The sequence below is a fragment of the Ceratotherium simum genome, chromosome 33 (assembly GCF_057802395.1).
Source record: "Ceratotherium simum simum isolate JZ-2026a chromosome 33, ASM5780239v1, whole genome shotgun sequence".
NCBI lineage: Eukaryota > Metazoa > Chordata > Mammalia > Perissodactyla > Rhinocerotidae > Ceratotherium > Ceratotherium simum.
In genome coordinates, this window is record NC_141932.1 from 23,018,745 (window position 1) to 23,038,524 (window position 19,780).

The window sequence follows — 19,780 nt, forward strand, 5'->3', positions numbered from 1 at the left end:
CTCCAGCTTGCAGATAGCAGATTGTGGGACTTCTCGGCCTCCATAACCACATGAGCAAATTCCTATAATAAATCTCTCGATAGATAGATAGATAGATAGATAGATAGATAGATAGATAGATAGACAGATAGCTCTCCTATTGGTTCTGATTCCCTGGAGAATGCTGACTAACACACTTGTCAATTTTGAATATTATAGCCAAAAATATCTCACTGTTTTATTTTGAATTTTTTATTAATGCGTTTTTTTCACATTTTGATCAATTTTATTGCTTTTGTATATGTTCATTTTATTATTGTGGAATTTTGAGTATTTGTTTGTCAGAACTCTTTATTAATGAAAGACACTAAACTCTTTTCTGTCACATATGTTGTAAGTATGTTGCACATATCTCCCCATTTCCTATTGTCACTTGCATTTAAATATTATTTAAATGCTTTTCTGATTTATAGACGCTTTTGATTTTTTACATAGACAAATTTACTGGTTTTCCCTTGCAATTTCATACACTATTTTTATGCTTATAAAATTCTTCTGAACTCTGAGATAAGATATTTTCATTTCTTTGTAAATTTTACTTTTTGTGTGTGTGTCAGGAAGATCAGCCCTGAGCTAACATCCATGCCAATCCTCCTCTTTTTGCTGAGGAAGACTGGCCCTGGGCTAACATCTGTGCCCATCTTCCTCCACTTTATATAGGGTGCCACCACAGCATGGCCTGACAAGTGGTGTGTCCATGCGTGCCCGGGATCCAAACCCAGGCCACCAGCAGCGGAGCACGCGCACTTAACTGCTACGCCACGGGGCCGGCCCCTCTTTGTAAATTTTAAATTTCATTCTTTCATCCTTCTTGAATTGATATACTTTTCAAAGTGTTCACTGAAAAGTTTGTTGGTTGCTTTGTCATTGACATGAGTCGACACCTTAATTGTACACCAAATTCTTAAATATGATAGGGTGTAATTTCTAGACTCTCTCTTCCCTTCCATTGTTCTTTTTTTGTATCACTATAACATCGTTTATTTTACTTTTATAATACATGTTAATATCTAGTAGGGTAAGTCCTAATTATTAAGTTTGCCTTCAGAGACACTTTAGAATGAATGTTTCAACTCTCTTCTTGCCCCAAACCCCAATCCCATTGGGTTTTTTTAAATAACAGTTTGAGATAGAGTTCACATGCCATACGATTCACTTATTTAAAGTGTATGATCCAATTTTTTTTAGCATATTCACTGAGTTGTGCAACCATCACTACAACACAATTTTGTTTGTTGACTCACCATAGTAAGTTTTGCACGTTTGCATAATATTGTTATAACTGATGTACTTGGCTTTACTTTGGTCATTGTTTCATGCTTTCTGTTTTTACTTTTTACGATTCTCTGCATTTTCCTTTGGTTTTTGATCTTTGCCATATGGATTATATTTTCTTCTCTTTTCAAGCTATTCTACTGATTTGAAACTTATACACCCTCTTCTTATTCTTCTGGTGATTAACTATAGATTTTTTTAAGCCCATACTTGAACCTATGGTTTCTTAATTATCAATGTCAAGAATTAAATGTTATCTGTTAACTCTCCCCAGGTAATATGAGGGAGATAATGTAATTTTTCTTCCCGATAATTCATTCCAGTTTTTGTTGATATAATTTAGGGTTTTATTATTATTCTTTGCCCCTTCTTCCCCAGTATGTGGGGCCTCTATCTGGCCACCAAAGCAGCATGGAAAACAAAAAGACGAGCCCAGCCTGCAGAATCATTTTTAATAATCATTTCAATCATTTTAAGATTATATTTGTTTTGATTTTGAAATAATCACAAACTTACCGAAAAGTTCCCCCATACAGGCCCTCTCGGTGGACAGAGCTACAAAATGCTGGGGCTTTGGGCTACTGACCTCTCACAGCCACGTCCCTCAGTGGGAAGTGCCCTCTGTCGCAGGGAACAGCCTCACCCATCATCATGCCCCACCCAGGTGGTGGCCCATGCCAACGACTGGAAGGTGCTGGATACAAAGCCCTGGCTCTCTTGACTCAGTTTGAGATGACTCTGACCCCCATCCCAGCTCCAGAGCTCCCCGTGGCATTTCTGAGTCTACCTTACAACCATCTGCCCGATCCTGCCCCCTCGCGTCCTTTTAGGGATGTCACCTGAGGCCACTCTCCAATCACCCTTCTGCATGCAACTCTCTGTCTCAGAGTCTGTTTGTAAGGAACTCACCCTAAGACCCGGGGGGATACAAATACATGTGTCATTTAAGTTACACTCGAGGGGCTGTCAGTTGGCCTTAGCTGGAATACACACTTCCAGAATAGTCAGCCAGCCTCTGATCAAAAGCCAAATAGGCAATTGCCACAAGGGCTTCAACTGTTTATCTTTGCGAAACACCAGAGACTTCATTAATTGCATGATAGATGCTAGAAATGGGTTTTCATTTGTGTATTGCGTGGCTTGTTAATAATTAGCAGAGTGGGTGTTAAAAACGGGATCTTACTGGTGAAATTGGTAGCATGCAACGTTGGCTAAAATATTTTAGACACTCCCACCCTTGTTTGAACAGTCTATATGAATCGAGTAAACCTTGATGGTTCACCTTCAGGAATGGTGCCCAGGGAATGAGTTCGAAATGCTCCTGTGTTTGGTCAACAGTTCCAGAAGGATTCTGGTCACCTGATACCAGCTAAAGGCTAAATGAATATAGTCCTCAAGGATGTGATCAAGTTCACCTCCAATGCTCCTTTTATGAAAGGTGAGTTCAGAGCACCCGGAAGGATAGCCTGCTGGGACCTCACCAACCTGACAGAGCAGGTTGTGAGGCTGTTCTGCCCCTGCCTGCTATTAACCATCATCGACAACTGCTTTGTCTCTAGCTGGTCTGGGCTGGTCGGGTCTCCACTCTGCTTCCCTCTGTGTGGACCTCATTCTGGAGCACACTCGCCTCTTGATGCAAATAGACTTAAGCCAATTTAGCATGTTCAGGTATCAGTTCTTTTGGGTGGGTATCTGTAGCCGCCAAGAATTAGAGGTAGGTCCCCTGCCCCGGCTCACTACTAGGTAATTTGTTACAAGGAAAGCTCTCAAAAGGAGTTCTGACACATATAGAGATATTTAATAAACAATTGTTGCTCTGAAAAGTGGTAAATAGGAAAGAACCAAGAAATTATCCTTTCTTTTATGAACACTACGCCAGGGCAGCCGAACAGCAGATCCCCTTTATATAATGTTCCAGCTACTACAAGAAGATGAAACGATAGGATTAGAACATCACCCTTTTGCCATCCCCATCTTGCATCAATGGTGGTCAGCAGCAAGCACCTGCTTCTAACATCACAAATGCAGAGACAACCAGATGGAGAAACCAAGCCCCTCCTGGGGCATCATCCTGCCAAAAACACTGAGCCTGCAGCCAATGAAGCGTCTAGATCTCATGCCCAACTTACAGGGATTACAGGAGACAGAAGCGTGTGTTCAATGCCACTAGGGGTGCATCAGCCAGATCCAGATTGGGGAATTCTCCAGGACAAAAGAGCTGGGTCTTCAGCAAAAATTGTAAGGAAAAAAAAAGAGCTGAAGGGAGAAACCTACAGGTTAAGAGATTTAAAAGACATGTCCATCAATTGCAATGAATCCACCTTATTTGGGTCTTGATTCAAATAAATTACTAACAATTTTATGACCTTTATGAGACAATTGGAAATGTGGATACCAACCAGATATTTGATGATTTTAAGGAATTATTCTTCATTTTCTTGGTGTGACAATGGTATTCAGGCTATGGTTCTCTTTAAGAGTTTTTATCTTTTGGGGAAATATATTGAAATATTTACTGAGTAAATGAAACGATGTCTGGGATTTGCTTCAAAATTATGCAGGAGGGGTGGGGTGGGGTGGGTGTAAGTGAAGCTGAATTGGCATGAGTTAACAATTGTTGGGGCCAGCCCGGTGGCACAAGCAGTTAAGTGTGCGCGCTCCGCTTCGGCTGCCCGGGGTTTGCAGGTTCGGATCCCAGGCACGCACCAACACACCGCTTGTCAGGCCATGCTGTGGTGGCGTCCCCTATAAAGTAGAGGAAGATGGGCATGGATGTTAGCTCAGGGCCAGTCTTCCTCAGCAAAAAGAGGAGGATTGGCAGATGTTAGCTCAGGGCTGATCTTCCTCACCAAAAAAAAAACAATTATTGAAGCTAGGTGATGGGGACTTGGGGGTTCATTATACCATTCTGTCTACTTTCGTTTAAGTTTTAAATTTCCCTAACAAAAAGTACTTTTTAGAGAACGGAATCAGACTGTGGGTATTCTAGGGCTTACCTCTTCACTCAACATTACGTTTCAAAGATGCACTCATGTCCTAGCTGCTGTTCATCCAATTTTCACTTCTGCGTAGTCTTCCCATGCGTGAATATAGCACCATTTTCTCATTTTGGTGACACTAGATATTTGAGTTGTTTTTAGTTTTTTGCTATTACAAGCCATGCTGCTATGAACATTTTTGCACGTGTCTCCTGGGACGCAGGTGCATGTATTTCTGTAGGATACACATACCTGGAGTGGAACTGCTGGGTCATAGGGTAGGCATGTACTGAGCAATGCCAAATTACTCCAAACTGTTTGTAGCAAGTTACACCTCTCTATCAGCATTTATGCTGCCCCACATCCCTGCCAACACTTGCTATTTTCAGACTCCTTAGCTTTCTTCCTAATCTAGTGGGTTAATGGTATTTCATACAGTCTTAATCAGCATTTCCTTGAGGTTGAGCATGTTTTCATGTGCTTATCGGCCATTGATTCTGCGATTGCTTATTCATGTCTTTTGCCCATTTGCTATTGAGTCAACTGTTGTTTATTTATAGGAGCTCTTCATATATTCTGAATACTAATCTTTTGAGAGGCAACATAGTATAATTGGTAAGCCACACCACTGGATTCAAATCCTGATTCTGCAACTGTGAGATCACAGACAAACACCACACTTCTCTGTACCTCAGTTTCCTCATCTGTAAAATGGGGTCACTGTAAACTTTACCTCTTGCTAGGGACTGAATGTGTTCCCGCAAAATTCATATGTTGAAGCTGTAACCCGCAATGAGATGGTATTAAGAGGTGGGGCCTTTGGGAGGTAATTAGGTGAGGTCATGAGGGTGGGGCCCCCATGATGAGATTAGTGCCCTTATAAGAAGAAGAAGAGACACCAGAATTCTCTGTCTCCACCATGGGAAGATACAGCAAGAAGGTGGCTGTCTGCCAGCCGTAATAATATCTGCTCTCTCTCTGTGGTGCGTCGTTTCATTTTCATGGGAGTGTTTTAGGCAGAAGTTTTTTTTTAATGGCTCAGGTGCAGCCTTAACTTGGTGAAGCAGGAACACGCTCCACGTCGCCCGGTAGGTAAGGAGGCGGGGTGGAAAGGGAGTAACTGGCACCAGGTCCATTACTCCACGGCTGTGTCAGATCCCTTACTGCAAAGGGCATTGATGTCCTGGACATTCCCATGCCAACTACCGAATTAGGAAGGTTTCTTTTGGTTGCTAGTGAAAAAAAAATAAAATAAAAACTGGGAAAAAGAGAGGAGCAGAATTGATTGACTCCTTTGGTGTAAAAGTCTGGTTTCAACACACCCGGATTGAGGGGTTCTATGCTCGTGGGAATCTTGTCTCTCCCCGTCGCCTGGCTCCGCTTTGCTCACCGTTGTCCTCATTCTCAGGCAGGGTCTCCCGACAAAGAAGTGGCCAAGGTGAGCCCCGCCACTCGGCGCTTACATCCCTCCAGCTTAGAGGCCCCAGGAAAAGAGAAGCCCCGCCGTGGTCCCCGGCCCGGAACCAGGGGGCGTGGCCAGGGGCGTGGCCAGGGGCTGCGCTGCTCCGATTGGCTGGTCTGGGTTCCATGGACTCCCCTGGAGCTGGGGGGCCGGGCCCGCCCTAGCAGAGCCACGTAGCTTGAGAATAAGGGACCGGTGGGTCCCCACAACATAATGAGGATGCTGGTTCCAGAAAAAAAGCTGGGCTCTCAAAGCAACAGACATCCACTACAATGGTATCAATGCGTTTTTCTCACGTTGGCCAGGGAAAGCGTATTTGGGACCCGGGATGTAAGGGGTCATGAGTGATAATCAAGGGAACTCTTGTTTGTAGGGTGTGACTAGAGCCCTGGAACGTGGCAGCCGACAGGGAGCTAGAAGAGCAGCAGCCAGGAGCGGCCTGCAGATGAAGGCAGTGACAAATGGCCCGATGATCTGACAGGCAGTTTTCACAGGTCTTTGTCACCTGGTCACTGCAAGAGTCAGTCAGATTTTATTAAAAGCTTCCTCCTACTGTTGGTGGTGCGTTGGGGCAAACAAAGGGGAGAAAGCTGTGACCTTGTGGGGTAGGAATGTGAAGAACAGATAGTGGGATGGCAGAGGTGACCGTGGGAAGTGGCAGAAACAGCGGCCACAGCCAGAGGTGACAGGTGACCAGGGATGGAACCTCAGCACGTGGTCATAACATCCAACGTGCGCTGAGCCCCTACTGAATCAGGCACTGCTCTGAACGTGTCCCACATGTTAACTCATTGACTTCTCTCAACAAGCCTCCGAGAGATGTCCCATTATTACCCCCATTGTAGAGATGAGGAAACTGAGGCACAGAGAGGTTAAGTGACTTGCCCAAAATGCATGGTTCTAAGTGGCAGAGCTAGGATTCGAACCCTCTGGCTCCTAACCCTGGCACGTGTTCATAACCACTGTCACCTGCCTCACATGGGGGTGGGGGCAGTCCTGGCAATTCTAAGGGAAGAAAATCTGTCTTATAACCCCCTTTTGGTGGCCACACAGCCGGGGGCTCAGACAACATCTGTTGGTCGATTTAATAATTTTATTTATTTATTTTTTCCCCCAAAGCCCCAGTAGATAGCTCTATGTCATAGCTGCACATCCTTCTAGTTGCTGTATGTGGGACCTGGCCTCAGCATGGCCGGAGAAGCAGTGTGTCAGTGCGCGCCCGGGATCCAAACCCGGGCCGCCAGCAGCGGAGCGCATGCACCCAACCACTAAGCCACGGGGCCGGCCCTGTTGGTCGATTTAGAGGGAAGGATGGGGTGAGCAGGCTGAGGTGTCAGGAGGAGGGAGACGGGGGCCCTGACGGCTCAGGGTCTCGCTGCGGGGGATTGAGGAGTTACAAGGACAGAGAGAGGAATGGAGAGGGACAGACGGTGAAGCCTGCACAAGACAGCCAGCCACAGAGGGAAACAGAGACATAGAAAGAGATACCAAGAGACAGGGATAGAGACAGAGCAAGTCACAGACAGATACAGACAGAGACAAAGAAAAACAGAGAAAGACAAAAGGAGACAACAGAGAGAGACAGTGAGGCTGAGACGGAGCAGAGACATGGATGGCAGGCGCTGAGAGAAGCTGTCAGATGGAGAGACAGGGAGAGATACAGACACAGCGGTAAACACGCCCCTCTCCCCATCCCTGCCCTCCTCAGCCCCATAGAGGGGGACACGCAGGGGCAGGCTGGCAGAAAGTCACCCCCCACACTGACCTCCTTCTAGGCACTCCCACAGTGGCAGCCGGTCCTCCCTCAGCTCTGCCTGCCTTCCTTCCTGCTGCTGGCCAAGCCCATTAAGCTGCTACCCTGGCCACAACTGAAGGCCCCACGCCCTGGGGAGGAAACCACTCATGAGGCGTCCCTGTCCCCCGTACCCAAACCGTCAATTAGTATTAACGAGGGAAGGCTCCTCAAGCCTAGAGACCCCCAGTAGGGTCAGATGGAGAGGAAGCTCCGCCCCCTGTGACTCATGAGGTTAAAGGGCTTGGGGCCAGCCTGTGAGCCCAGAGTGTCGGAATGGCTTGTGACAGCGGGAGGGTCACCATCCAGCTGGTGGATGAGGAGGCAGGGCCTGGAACCAGGGGCCCAAAGCCCTTTCGGGGCCAGAGCTACGAGGCAATCCGAGTGGGCTGCCTGGATGAGGGGGTTCTCTTCTGCGATCCCTACTTCCCTGCTGGGCCTGATGCCCTTGGCTATGACAAGCTGGGCCCGGACTCGGAGAAGACCAAAGGGGTGAAATGGATGCGGCCCCATGTAAAGTGTGGCTGGGGGCCTGGACTCCTGGGTCTGAGGGAGGAGGGGCTGGGGATCTGGACTCCTGGTCTGAGGGAGGAGGGTCTCGGGGCCTGGACCCCTGGGTCTGAGGGAGGAGGGGCTGGGGGCCTGGACTCCTGGTCTGAGGGAGGAGGGGCTGGGGGCCTGGACCCCTGGGTCTGAGGGAGGAGGGGCTGGGGACCTGGACCCCTGGGTCTGAGGGAGGAGGGGCTGGGGACCTGGACCCCTGGTCTGAGGGAGGAGGGGCTGGGGATCTGGACTCCTGGTCTGAGGGAGGAGGGGCTGGGGGCCTGGACCCCTGGGTCTGAGGGAGGAGGGGCTGGGGGCCTGGACTCCTGGTCTGAGGGAGGAGGGGCTGGGGGCCTGGACCCCTGGGTCTGAGGGAGGAGGGGCTGGGGACCTGGACCCCTGGTCTGAGGGAGGAGGGGCTGGGGATCTGGACTCCTGGTCTGAGGGAGGAGGGGCTGGGGGCCTGGACCCCTGGGTCTGAGGGAGGAGGGGCTGGGGATCTGGACTCCTGGTCTGAGGGAGGAGGGGCTGGGGATCTGGACTCCTGGTCTGAGGGAGGAGGGGCTGGGGATCTGGACTCCTGCTCTGAGGGAGGAGGGGCTGGGGGCCTGGACTCCTGGGTCTGAGGGAGGAGGGGTCACGGTGGGGCCAGCTCAGAGCAGGCTCAGGCATCCGGGTGGGTCGGGAGAGGCCCAGGGAAGCCAGACGCCTGCCCACAGGCTTTACAAGCCTCTCCCGGGCTGAAGGCGCTCGTTACTCTGGGGCAGTGAGGGCAGGAGAGGACCAGGCATCTGACCTCCCAGTGGCCCCCTCCCTCCCTTCCCTGGCTGAGGCCTGGAATCCCCCATCACCCCCAGGAGTTTTGTGCTGAGCCCCAGTTCATCTGTGAGGACATGCGCCGGACAGACGTGTGTCAGGGGAGCCTGGGTGAGACCCCCGACCCATCCTGAGCCCCCACATCAGCTGGGACCCTGACAGCTCCAGCCCTCTGTCTCCCCCCTCCCCGTCCCTCAGTCTCCCCCTTTCCACCCTTACCCAGTCCTAGCCTTTCCTCCCAGGTAACTGCTGGTTCCTCGCTGCCGCGGCCTCCCTCACTCTGTACCCCCGACTCCTGTGCCGGGTGGTCCCCCCTGGACAGGGTTTCCAGGACGGCTATGCAGGTGCCTTCCACTTCCAGGTAAAGCTTTGTTCCTCTGTCCGTGCCTCAGTTTCCCCCATGGTAACATGGATTTCACAGTTGACACTGTCCCCTTGGGGTTGCAATCCTTGGCCTAGTGCGGCAGGGTCAGGGGTCAGGGATCAGAAGCTGAGGCCCAGGCAGGGCTTGAGGTCGGAGGTCAGAGGCCGAGCCTGGGCCCCGCCCCCTCTCCCGCCAGCTCTGGCAGTTCGGCAGCTGGGTGGACGTCGTGGTGGACGACAGGCTGCCCGTGCGTGAGGGGAAGCTGATGTTCGTGCGCTCGGACCAGCGGAACGAGTTCTGGGCCCCGCTCCTGGAGAAGGCGTACGCCAAGTAAGGACTGCAGGGCCCCGCGGCAGCCCCCAGGCCCAGCCAGCAGCCCCAAGCCACCAGGGAGCCCCCGAGCCTCTGGAATCTTCTAGACACCCCACCAAGGATCCCAAACCAAGTCACAGCCTCGGGACCCTAATGTCACATTCTCCCCTGAGGACCTCCAAATAGACACCTCCCTCCATCATCATGTCACACGGAGCATCCCTAGAGACCTAGCAGACACCCATTATCCTTACGGAGCCTGAGATCTCATTTATCAGGCCCTAGAGTCACCAAATCTGAGATTTATCCCCTTGGGGGCCTGTAATCTCAGACGGTCTCTTCTGATCCATCGAGAAACCCAAAGCACCGCCGAAATATTGAGTGTGGTTCCCGGGACCCTCAAATCTTTGCTTTTTCCCATCCTGCAGCTCTGAGATCCCTGACAAGCCCACAGGGATTACCTGCAAAGCAGACATCACACAGAGAGTCAGAGTTTCAGACACAGACCCGGGATGCCCAGAATTCTGACAGCCCAAGATCCCCAAATCACAGTCCTGGTGGCCCCAGGGACCAGAAGCCCGATTTCTAAGGGCTTCTAGAATGTGCCGCAGTCCCCATCTTGAGAGTTTGCAAATTTCAGGGATAGCCCTGGGACCTCACACCCTGGGACAAAGGCCCCCCAGATCCCAGGGGTTGCCCGAGATGCTCGCACATGCCTCAGACACCCCTACCCCAACCTGCTCCCACAGGCTCCACGGCTCCTATGAGGTGATGCGAGGTGGCCACATGAATGAGGCTTTCGTGGACTTCACAGGCGGCGTGGGTGAGGTGCTCTACCTGAGGCAAGACAGCCCAGGCCTCTTCTCCGCCCTGCGCCGTGCCCTGGCCAAGGAGTCCCTCGTGGGCGCCACTGCCCTGGTGAGAAAGTCAGACTCCCATGGAGACCCCCCCACCAGGACCAGAGCACAGTCATGGCTGGAGGGGAGATGCATCCTAAGTCCTCCTTTCTGCTTTCACTGTTGGCTTATTCCCTCTCACAAATCAAACACGAGCAAGTCAAAAGGATTCTCAGAACTAACCATGCTTGCTTCAGGCATAGCTGGATCCAGGTGCTCAATGGATGTTGCAAATGTGTTTTTCTATTCCTGGTTCTGGGTTAGCTTCACTCTCAGGCAGACTTTCCCATCATAGGCACAAAAGGGGCCCCCACAGCTGCAGATACCTCCCACCACCTGGAGGGTAAAAAAAAAAAAGTGCCTCTTTCTGAGAATTTCAGCAAAAGTCCCAGGATTGATTTTCATGGGCTCAGCTTGGGTCATATGTTCATCTGTGACCCAATCACATATTCATTCATTGAGTCGGTCTAACTCATCCACTCATTCATTTACTTAATCTTCTACTCAGTTACTGATTCTCTTTGTCGTGTGTGTTTCTCTGCCTCTTCCCATCTCTCTGTTTCTGTGTTTCTCTTTGTCTCTACGTCTCTCTCTCCTTCTCTTTCCATCTATTTTTGTCTGGTCTCCATCTGCCTCTCTCTCTTTCATCTCTTGTCTTCACTCACCAACTCCCACACCCTCTCCAAGCCCTGTGTCATTCAACTGGGGGCTCTGGTTGACTCGTGCTTTGGTGGCAGGAGGTGGGGGGGGGCAGAGAGGAGCAGCCACTCTCCTGTCCCCCACTGTGGCCTTACCGTCCCCTGTCCTCCGCCCAGAGTGATCGGGGCGAGTACCGAACAGAAGATGGGCTGGTGAAGGGACACGCATATTCAGTCACGGGCACGCACAAGGTGAGTGTCCCCTTGGGTGGGCTGGCAGGGGGCGTCCAATGTCACCCCCCCGCCCACCACTCACCATGCCGCCCTCAGGTGTCCCTGGGCTTCACCAATGTGCGGCTGCTGCGGCTGCGGAACCCATGGGGCCGCGTGGAGTGGACCGGGGCCTGGAGTGACAGGTGGGATGGATCTGGGGGGGGTGGAGGGTTTGCCCACTCCCGCCCACCCCTCACACCCCAGTCTCCCCAGTTGCCCACGCTGGGACACGCTCCCCACCGAGTGGCGAGATGCCCTGCTGGTGAAGAAAGAGGATGGCGAGTTCTGGTGAGTGGGGCAGGTCCCAGCCCCACCTCAGGGGGAAGGGGGGCACCAGGCCAATGGGGCTCAGGGTGGGGGTGTCTTGCTTGCCGGGATGCGGCAGAAGTGCGTGGGGAGAAACTGCCCCTATCAGTGGTAATTGGGGGGTTGGGTTCTATTTGGGGAGTCAAGGAAGAATTGGTAGTAATATTAGGGAAATTTGGAGGAATAGTAACCTTTGGGTGATTAAAGGGGGTGGGGTAACATTTAGGGCAATTGAGGGGGGCTAGGTGACATCTGGGCATTTCTTGTGACTTGGCAATATTAAGGGGTGGAAGGATACTTGTTGGTAATTGAGAGTCTGAGGGTCTTGATTTTGGCGGCTGAAGGCAATGTGACAATATTTGGGGGCAGTTTGTAGATCTCGGCTGTCTGGTGCATTTCTGAGGACTTGGAGAAATCTGGGGGAACTGGGGGCTCAGTGACTGGGGGTCATTTCTGGAGACGTGGTATTATTTAGGGGACTGAAGGGTACTTGGCAATATTTAAGGAATTTGAGGGGCTTTTTGACTTGGGGGGTCTGAGATATCTGGGAGACCGGGGCGGGCGGGGTCTGACGGCGGCCCCTGCCAGGATGGAGCTGCGGGACTTCCTCTGCCACTTCGACACCGTCCAGATCTGCTCGCTGAGCCCGGAGGTGCTGGGCCCGAGCCCGGCGGGAGGCGGCTGGCACATCCACACCTTCCACGGCCGCTGGGTGCGCGGCTTCAACTCTGGCGGGAGCCAGCCCGGCGCCGGTGAGGCCCGGGGGCCCTGGGAGGCTAGCCGGGGGGCTATGGCTGGCCGGGGAACCCCATTTCTTTCTCCTCTGTTAGAAACCTTCTGGACCAACCCCCAGTTCCGGCTGACGCTGCTGGAGCCCGATGAGGAGGACGAGGACGAGGAGGGGCCCTGGGGGAGCTGGGGGGCAGCAGGGGCGCGGGGCCCTGTGCAGGGGGGCCGCACCCCCAGGTGCACTGTCCTCCTGTCGCTCATCCAGCGGAACCAGCGGCGCCTGAGGGCCCAGGGCCTCACCTACCTCACCGTGGGCTTCCACGTCTTCCAGGTGGGCCCCCCGGCTGAGCAGAGGCAGCAAGGCACAGGGAGGCACGGAGGGGCAGGGGGCCAAGAGGGGATCCGAGGGGTAGAGGATGGGGGCCAAGGGTCAGAGATGGAGAGAGAGCCGAGAGAATCAGAAGGAGGGTCAGGGAGAGAGCCAGGGGCTAGAGAGGGCACAGAGAGGCTGGGGCTCAGAAGAGGGAGAAGATGAGGGGTCAGAAAGGAGTCAGAGGGCCGGCCCCATGGCTTAGCGGTTGAGTGCGCGCGCTCTGCTGCTGGCGACCCGGGTTGGGATCCCGGCGCGCACCGACTAACCGCTTGTCAGGCCATGCTGTGGCGGCGGCCCAGGTAAAGTGGAGGAAGGTGGGCACGGATATTAGCCCAGGGCCAGTCTTCCTCAGCAAAAAGAGGAGGATTGGCATGGATGTTAGCTGAGGGCTGATCTTCCTCACAAAAAAAAAAAAAAAAGGAGTCAGAGAAAGGGCTGGGGACTGAGCGTCGAGGGGGACGGGGACCAAGGAGCAGAGGAGGTACATGAGGGCACAGCGGGGACAGGGTGGGGGTGGTCCAGGAGGAGCTGGGACCCGCACGGAGGGGCAGGGGCTTAATGAGGGTGGCATGGGAAGAACAGAGAGGAAGGGGTCTGGGAGGTGGAGGCTGTGGAGGGGGCAGGGAGGGGACTCTGAGGAGTGGCTGCGGCCCCCTGGCCCTGTCTTCCCTTTCTCTTCCTTCTCACAGATCCCAGAGGAGGTGGGTCCCCAGACTCCATCCATCCCTGAACCAGCCCCCGGGGATCGGACTGCCCGCGCGGGGGGCAGGGCGGGTGATGGGTGGACGAGTGGGTTTGGACAGGGCGCCCTGCAGCGTGCGGTGGGTGGGTCGGAGGGCCGGGGTGGGGCCGGGGGATGGACTGGGGCGTCGTGGTCACGCCGGCCCGGCCCCCCAGCTGCTGGGCCTCTGGGACTCCCCGCGCAGCCGCGCGCTCCTGCCGGGCCTGCTGCGCGCCGACCGCTCGCCCTTCTGCGCGCGCCGCGACGTGAGCCGCCGCTGCCGCCTGCGCCCCGGCCACTACCTGGTGGTGCCCAGCGCCGCCCGCGCCGGCGACGAGGCCGACTTCACGCTGCGCGTCTTCTCCGAGCGCCGCCACGCCGCCCGGTGAGCCGGGCCCCCCATCCGCCCTGGGGACCCCCAGACCCGCCAGAGCCCCGTAGCCCCGCTTCCCGGGCCCCCCGGAATCCCAGCCCCGCGTGCATCAGCCCAGAGCCCTCAGGATCCCACCTAGACCCCACTGATTCCTCGGCTGAGACCCCGCGCGCCCCACAGCCCCAGTCCCGCGCTGAGCAGCCCCCCACTCCCGTCTGTCATTTGCAGGGAGGTCGACGACGTGATCAGCGCCGACCTGCGCGCCCTCGCGGTGAGGGGCTGCCCTGGGAGGAGGCACGACGAGAGTGGGGTGGGGGGAGTTGAGTTCTGGCCAAGACTCCCCCCACCCCACAGGTCCCCTCCGTTCCCCTGGAGCTGGGGTTGGAGCAGCTGTTTCAGGAGCTGGCAGGAGAGGTGAGGATGGGGGACAGGGTTAAGGGGGTCCCACCCCTCCCCTTGAGCCCCTCCCTCGTCCTGGATGTCTCATTTTGCTTTAGTTTCTCCCTCTCTCTCTCTCTCTGAGCTTAAATCTCATGACCTTCTTGTCTGGAAGTGCTCACAGCTCTTCCCTGCCTCAGGGCCTTTGTTCAAGTCTGTCCCTCTGCCGGGACCACCTTCTCTCCCTTCACACCCTCTGCCTGGCTAAGGCCTCATCTTTCTAATGTGCCCCTTCTGGAAGCTCTCCCGCCCCTTCCCCAGGCTGGTCAGCTCCCACAGCCCACTGTCTCCCCAGTGCAGCCCTGACCACTCTCCCTCCCTGGACCATCAGCTCTGAAAGGGCAGGCCCGGGGTTATTTCACTGCTCAGCGTGCTGTTTGGGCCAGGCTCCGAGCTGTTTGTTGAGTGGCTGTCTGAGTGAATGGCCTCACAACCAGCTCTCTCTGTGACCAGGAGGAAGAACTCAGTGCTCCTCAGCTCCAGACCTTACTAAGCATTGCCCTGGAGCCTGGTGAGTTGGGGGCCAGAGTGGACCCCTGTGTGTGTTAATCCATGATGCTGCTGGGACTCAGCTGGCAGCATCTCCCCATGTGTGGGTCCTGTGGTAGGACTCGGGGCCAAGGCCAGGATCATTCGTAAGCCCCCCTCCTCTAAGGGGAAGGCAGGGAGGGTAGCTGCCGTGAACACAGACTTGGAACCCCCTTACCTGGGTTCACTTGGCTCTCTGTGCCTCAGTGTCTCTAAAATGGGGGTAGCAATAATCCCTAGCACTTACAATGACAGCTGGCACCCAGGAAGTTCCGGTGTTTTCTTTTGTTTCCTGTAGCCAGGGCCCATGCCCGGCCCCCAGCAGAGCTCGGGGTGAGGACCTGCGAGCAGCTGCTGCAGTGTTTTGGGGTACATGATGGGGCAGTGCCTGGGGAGGCAGGATGGGGATGCAGGGGCCTCTGCCCCCATTTTGGTGACATTGCCTTTAACCAGATGCCCCCTCCCCAGCACGGGGGGAGCCTGGCCCTGCACCACTTCCAGCAGCTCTGGTGTCACCTCCTGGAGTGGCAGGTAAGATGGGGGCTGGGCGGGGCACCCTCCTCCCGGAGGAAGAGACACCCTTACTAATAGAGACATAGGTGCTCTGTGGGCCAGCAGGGCCCCAGGGAGATGCGGGAACTGGACCACCCCACGCCAGCTGGGAGGGATCTGGCTGGGACGTCCCTGCCCATCCACCCCTGCGTGGTCCCTCTAGGGGCACTAAATACTCTGAGGTCGAGAGCACAGGGCCTGGCGGCGGGGGGTGGGGGGGGGGCTGACCCGTACCTGCCTCCCCGCCCAGGCCACATTCGACAGGTCCCTCTAGGGGCACTAAATACTCTGAGGTCGAGAGCACAGGGCCTGGCGGCGGGGGGCGGGGTGGGGGGGGGGCTGACCCGTACCTGCCTCCCCGCCCAGGCCACATTCGACAGGTCCCTCTAGGGGCACTAAATACTCTGAGGTCGAGAGCACAGGGCCTGGCGGCGGGGGGCGGGGTGGGGGGGGCTGACCCGTACCTGCCTCCCCGCCCAGGCCACATTCGACAGGTTCGACGAGGACGCCTCAGGAACCATGAACTCCTACGAGCTGAGGCTGGCACTGAATGCGGCAGGTGTGGACGGGGTCCTGGGACGGGATCTGCTCCCCCCATCCTGTCCCTTTGGAGTCCCGGCTGCCCCCGGCCATCCACAGAGCCCACATCTTGGTTTGTTGCCAGCTCTGGGCAGGGCCTGGGTGACCCAGAGAGGCAAATGGGGAGAAAATCCTCTGTGTGGGGAGAAGCGGGTGTGAGGGGGTGGGCCTGGGAGGGCACGGGGGAGGGGAAGATGGGGGAGGCTGGGGGCCCGCGTCTGAGGCTCCAGCCCCCAAGGCACCGCGAGTGTCCCGGAATCCCTCTGAGCTTGGATTGGAATCCTAACTCTACTGACTTACTCCTCGGGTGGCCCGGGCTGGTGAGCCCAGCTCCTTGAGCCTCCGTTTCCCTCTCTGTAAGGTGGCTCCTACCCAGGGTGGCTGGGAGGAGCCTGCGGAAGGAAGCCTGTCGGGCTGGTGCTGGGGGGATGCCCTTCCACGACCGTGTGCCCAGGGCCCAGAGAAAGGCGGCGTCCTCCCCGGGAGGAAGAACAGCCCCTTCCGCCTGCGTGGAGCCAGAGCCACGCTTTTCCTGGGCTCCAAAGCAAGTTAGAGAAGTGCAGGCGTGCACCCGCCCTTGGCCTTGTGTGGGGGCTGGAGGGGCGACCGCGATCGGACACGGAACTCCCGGGTCCGCCACCCGACCCGGGCTCATCTGCCACAGCCAAGTGAAGCGTGAGACGTGGGAGATGGGAGGCTGGGGGGGGCCTGGGACCCAGAGTCTGAGAGTCAGAAGGAGACCCCCGAGGGGGCAGGTCCAAGGTCCAGGGACACACAAGAAAAGGAAGGAGCCCACCAGAGGGGGAGAGGTGGAGTCAGAGAGCAGAAGATCGGGAGACATGAGATGGTGAGAATGGGAGTTGGACCGACAGGAGCAGAGGCCGGAGGACAAGGGGAGCTTTTGAGGTCTGTACCGCCCGTTCAGCATTACTGAGCCTGGGACGTGCCCGGAGTGATTCTAGGCAGGAGAAAACTGGTGAAGTGCTCTGGAGGGCCGACGCTCTGGGGTCGCAGACAGACTGCAAACAAGAACCTCTAGGGCTGTGGCAGAAAAAGAAAACAGGCCGGGGCGCCAGGGCGTGTAGGAGTGGGGTGCGGCCTGGGACAGGCGGTCAGGGAGGGCCTCATGGAGAAGGTGATGTTTGAGCAGAGACGTGAAGGAAGGGGAGTGAGCCTTGGGGTCACTGGGACAAGAGGGGTCCAGACAGAGGGAACAGCCAGTGCAAAGGCCCTGAGGTGGGAACGTGCAGCCCTGTTGGAATAGCTTCGAAGAGGCTGGTGTGGAGGCAGTGAAGTGAACGAGGGGCCCAGTGATGGAGGTGAGGATAGGGGACCAGTGTGGCTGGAGGAACAGGAGGCTGGGGAGGGGGAGGTGGTCAGAGAGGAAAGATTGGTGGGGGGTGGCAGTAGAGCCCCATGAGGCCTCGGGAGGACTCCAGCTCTTTATACATATGAGAGGGAGGAGGGACAGGCAAGTCCAAGGATCAGGGCACATAGGGCTGGAGCCGACAGGCAGGGGAAGATTTGCGCTGTGTGTGGAGGAGGCAGTGCCACAGGCCAGGAGGAAGCCAGCTCCGGGGAGCCCAGGGTCAGGCGGGCAGTCTCGGGGTGGGGGGACTGGTGGGAGAAATAACCTGCTGAATTCAACTGAGTCACGTTCTGCGCTCCACAAACATCCCTGCACACCCGCTCTGCCCCCGCCCTGTGCCAGCTGATGCTGGGGACTCAGTGGGGACCAGAGACCCTTCCCTGAGCTCCCACGCTTCTAGTGCAAGGGCAGCCAGAGCCGCCAATGACAGTGACAGCCCAGAGGCGTCAGGCCCAGGACGGGGGAGGCACAGGGAGCCGTGGGAGCCCAGAGGAGGTCTCGACGCTGCGTGCTGGGGGGTATCTGAGAGGGCTTCCTGAAGGAGGGGTGTCCTAAGAGTAGGATGCTCTGGGCCGAGAGAACAAGGTGTTCTGGGCAGAGGAAACAGCAGGTGCAGAGGAGGCAAGGAGGGGAGCGGGAGACGAGGTGTGGCCGGTGAGGCCACCGGGCCGCTGAGGACAATGGGGTCCCTGGGGAGGGGGAACCAGGAGCTCATGGTCACCAGGGCCCAGGGAACGAGATAAGGGGTTCCACGAGGTCCAGGGGAGGCCCCCCCACCAGGCAGCACAAGACACACGAGCCACGACAGCGCTCAGAGGCAGCCGGCAGCTGAGGGTCCTTCAGCCTCCGTGGCTGGGGTTGCCCGCAGCCCCGGGCACAGCATCCCCCCCAATCCCGAGGGCAGAGGAAGGCCAGAGGGAGAGCGACCTGGGGGAGGTCACACGGCCAGGGCGGGGCCGCGGCCCCTAAAACAAGGCACAGTGTGTGACGGCTCTGACCTGTGTTTGTCAAATGAGTGTATGCACAGAAGGGGGGCAGCAGGAGCCCACGCGGTGACCCTCAGCTCTGTTTCTCTGGACACGCGGGCATGGAGTCACCATACAGCCTCGGGTCTTGGAGGGTCACCTGTGACACTGTTTCTAGCTTTTAAACGCCTCTGTTGAGAGTCCTCATCAGAGCTGACTTCTGAACTGGGGAAGTCGCCCGAGATGGAGCATAATGCAGTCGACTCCGGGTGGGACTGACAACCGTGTTCTGCTGCAGAGAACATTCTCCAGTGTCCACCAGCAGAGATTCCGCATAAAGGACTCGTAACATGGACCCAGTGTGATGTTCCCGACACTGTTCTCTCCGTGTAACAGCTTCACAGCCTTGCGGGCTCAGGGCTGTCCGAGTCCCCATTTGACAGATGAGGAAACCGAGGCCCAGAGTGCAGGGAGAAGTCCGTGGCCACACAGCTGGGACGTGAGGGTGGGAACAGGCCCCTGTGGTGCGTGTCTCCCCTGGGGAGTCAGATGCAATGCTGAGGTGGGGGCCTGGGCTCAGGGGCCGCCTCCCCCCAGGCTTCCACCTGAACAACCAGCTGACCCAGGCCCTGACCAGCCGCTACCGGGACAGCCGCCTGCGCGTGGACTTCGAGCGCTTCGTGTCCTGTGTGGCTCAGCTCACCTGCATCTTCCGTGAGTGCCCCCGCGGGGGCAGAGGGGGGGGCTCCCCACAGGGGGCTGGGCTGCTGGGCGCTCACCCCACCCCCTCTGTACAGGCCACTGCAGCCAGCAGCTGGATGGGGGCGAGGGGGTCGTGTGCCTGACCCACAGACAGGTGAGCCCGGGCTGAGGGGGAGGGTGGCGCGGGGTCCCAGGAGACCCCCACCTAAGCCGGCTGTCTTCTTTCACCCAGTGGATGGAGGTGGCCACCTTCTCCTAGGATCTCCACTCAGAGCACCTGCTGCCGGAGGCCCTGCCTTTCCCCTCCCCCAGCCTGGACCAGGGTTTATTCTGCAGGGCGGGGGATCTGAGCATAACCACCCTCCTCCTGCCCCTCCACCTCCCTGCCTGGCTGGGGGCCGATGCTCTGACGTTAAGCGTGGTTCAGAGCATGGGCTCGGGTGCCAGCCTGCCTGGAGGTGATTTCTGGCCCCGACACTCGCCAGCTGGGCGACACTGGGCCAGTCACCACACCTCTCTGGGCTCTGCTCTCACCTGTAAACGGGATGGCCACAGGGCCTTTGTGGTGCGGGCTACACACCAATTACTCGCTCAGAACAGTGCCTGGCCCCGAGTGGGTTCCCGGCAGCACTCATTTTTACACACTCAGAGAAACAGGGACTGTGCCCCCCCCCAGGCCCCACCTTGCTCTGGGCAGAGGTGTTCCATCATTGCTCTCCTAAAAGGCAGAGAATGGAGACAGGAGAGAGAAAAAGAG

The 19,780-nt window shown here is 56.3% G+C and overlaps 1 protein-coding gene across 1 annotated transcript; it reads left to right on the forward strand.

Annotated features, from left to right (window-relative positions):
* The first annotated feature begins 7,822 nt into the window (after positions 1-7,822).
* CAPN12 (calpain 12) lies at positions 7,823-19,742 on the forward strand. The gene is made up of 21 exons (XM_087421798.1): positions 7,823-8,059; positions 8,947-9,016; positions 9,148-9,266; positions 9,466-9,599; positions 10,331-10,499; positions 11,293-11,367; positions 11,446-11,531; positions 11,602-11,676; positions 12,283-12,446; positions 12,525-12,754; positions 13,486-13,497; positions 13,694-13,902; positions 14,119-14,161; positions 14,245-14,304; positions 14,782-14,839; positions 15,155-15,225; positions 15,325-15,387; positions 15,889-15,967; positions 18,919-19,035; positions 19,119-19,177; positions 19,256-19,742. Exons 1-21 carry the CDS (start codon positions 7,823-7,825, stop codon positions 19,280-19,282), a joined length of 2,157 nt encoding a protein of 718 aa, XP_087277924.1. The 3' UTR covers positions 19,283-19,742.
* The last annotated feature ends 38 nt before the right edge of the window (positions 19,743-19,780 follow it).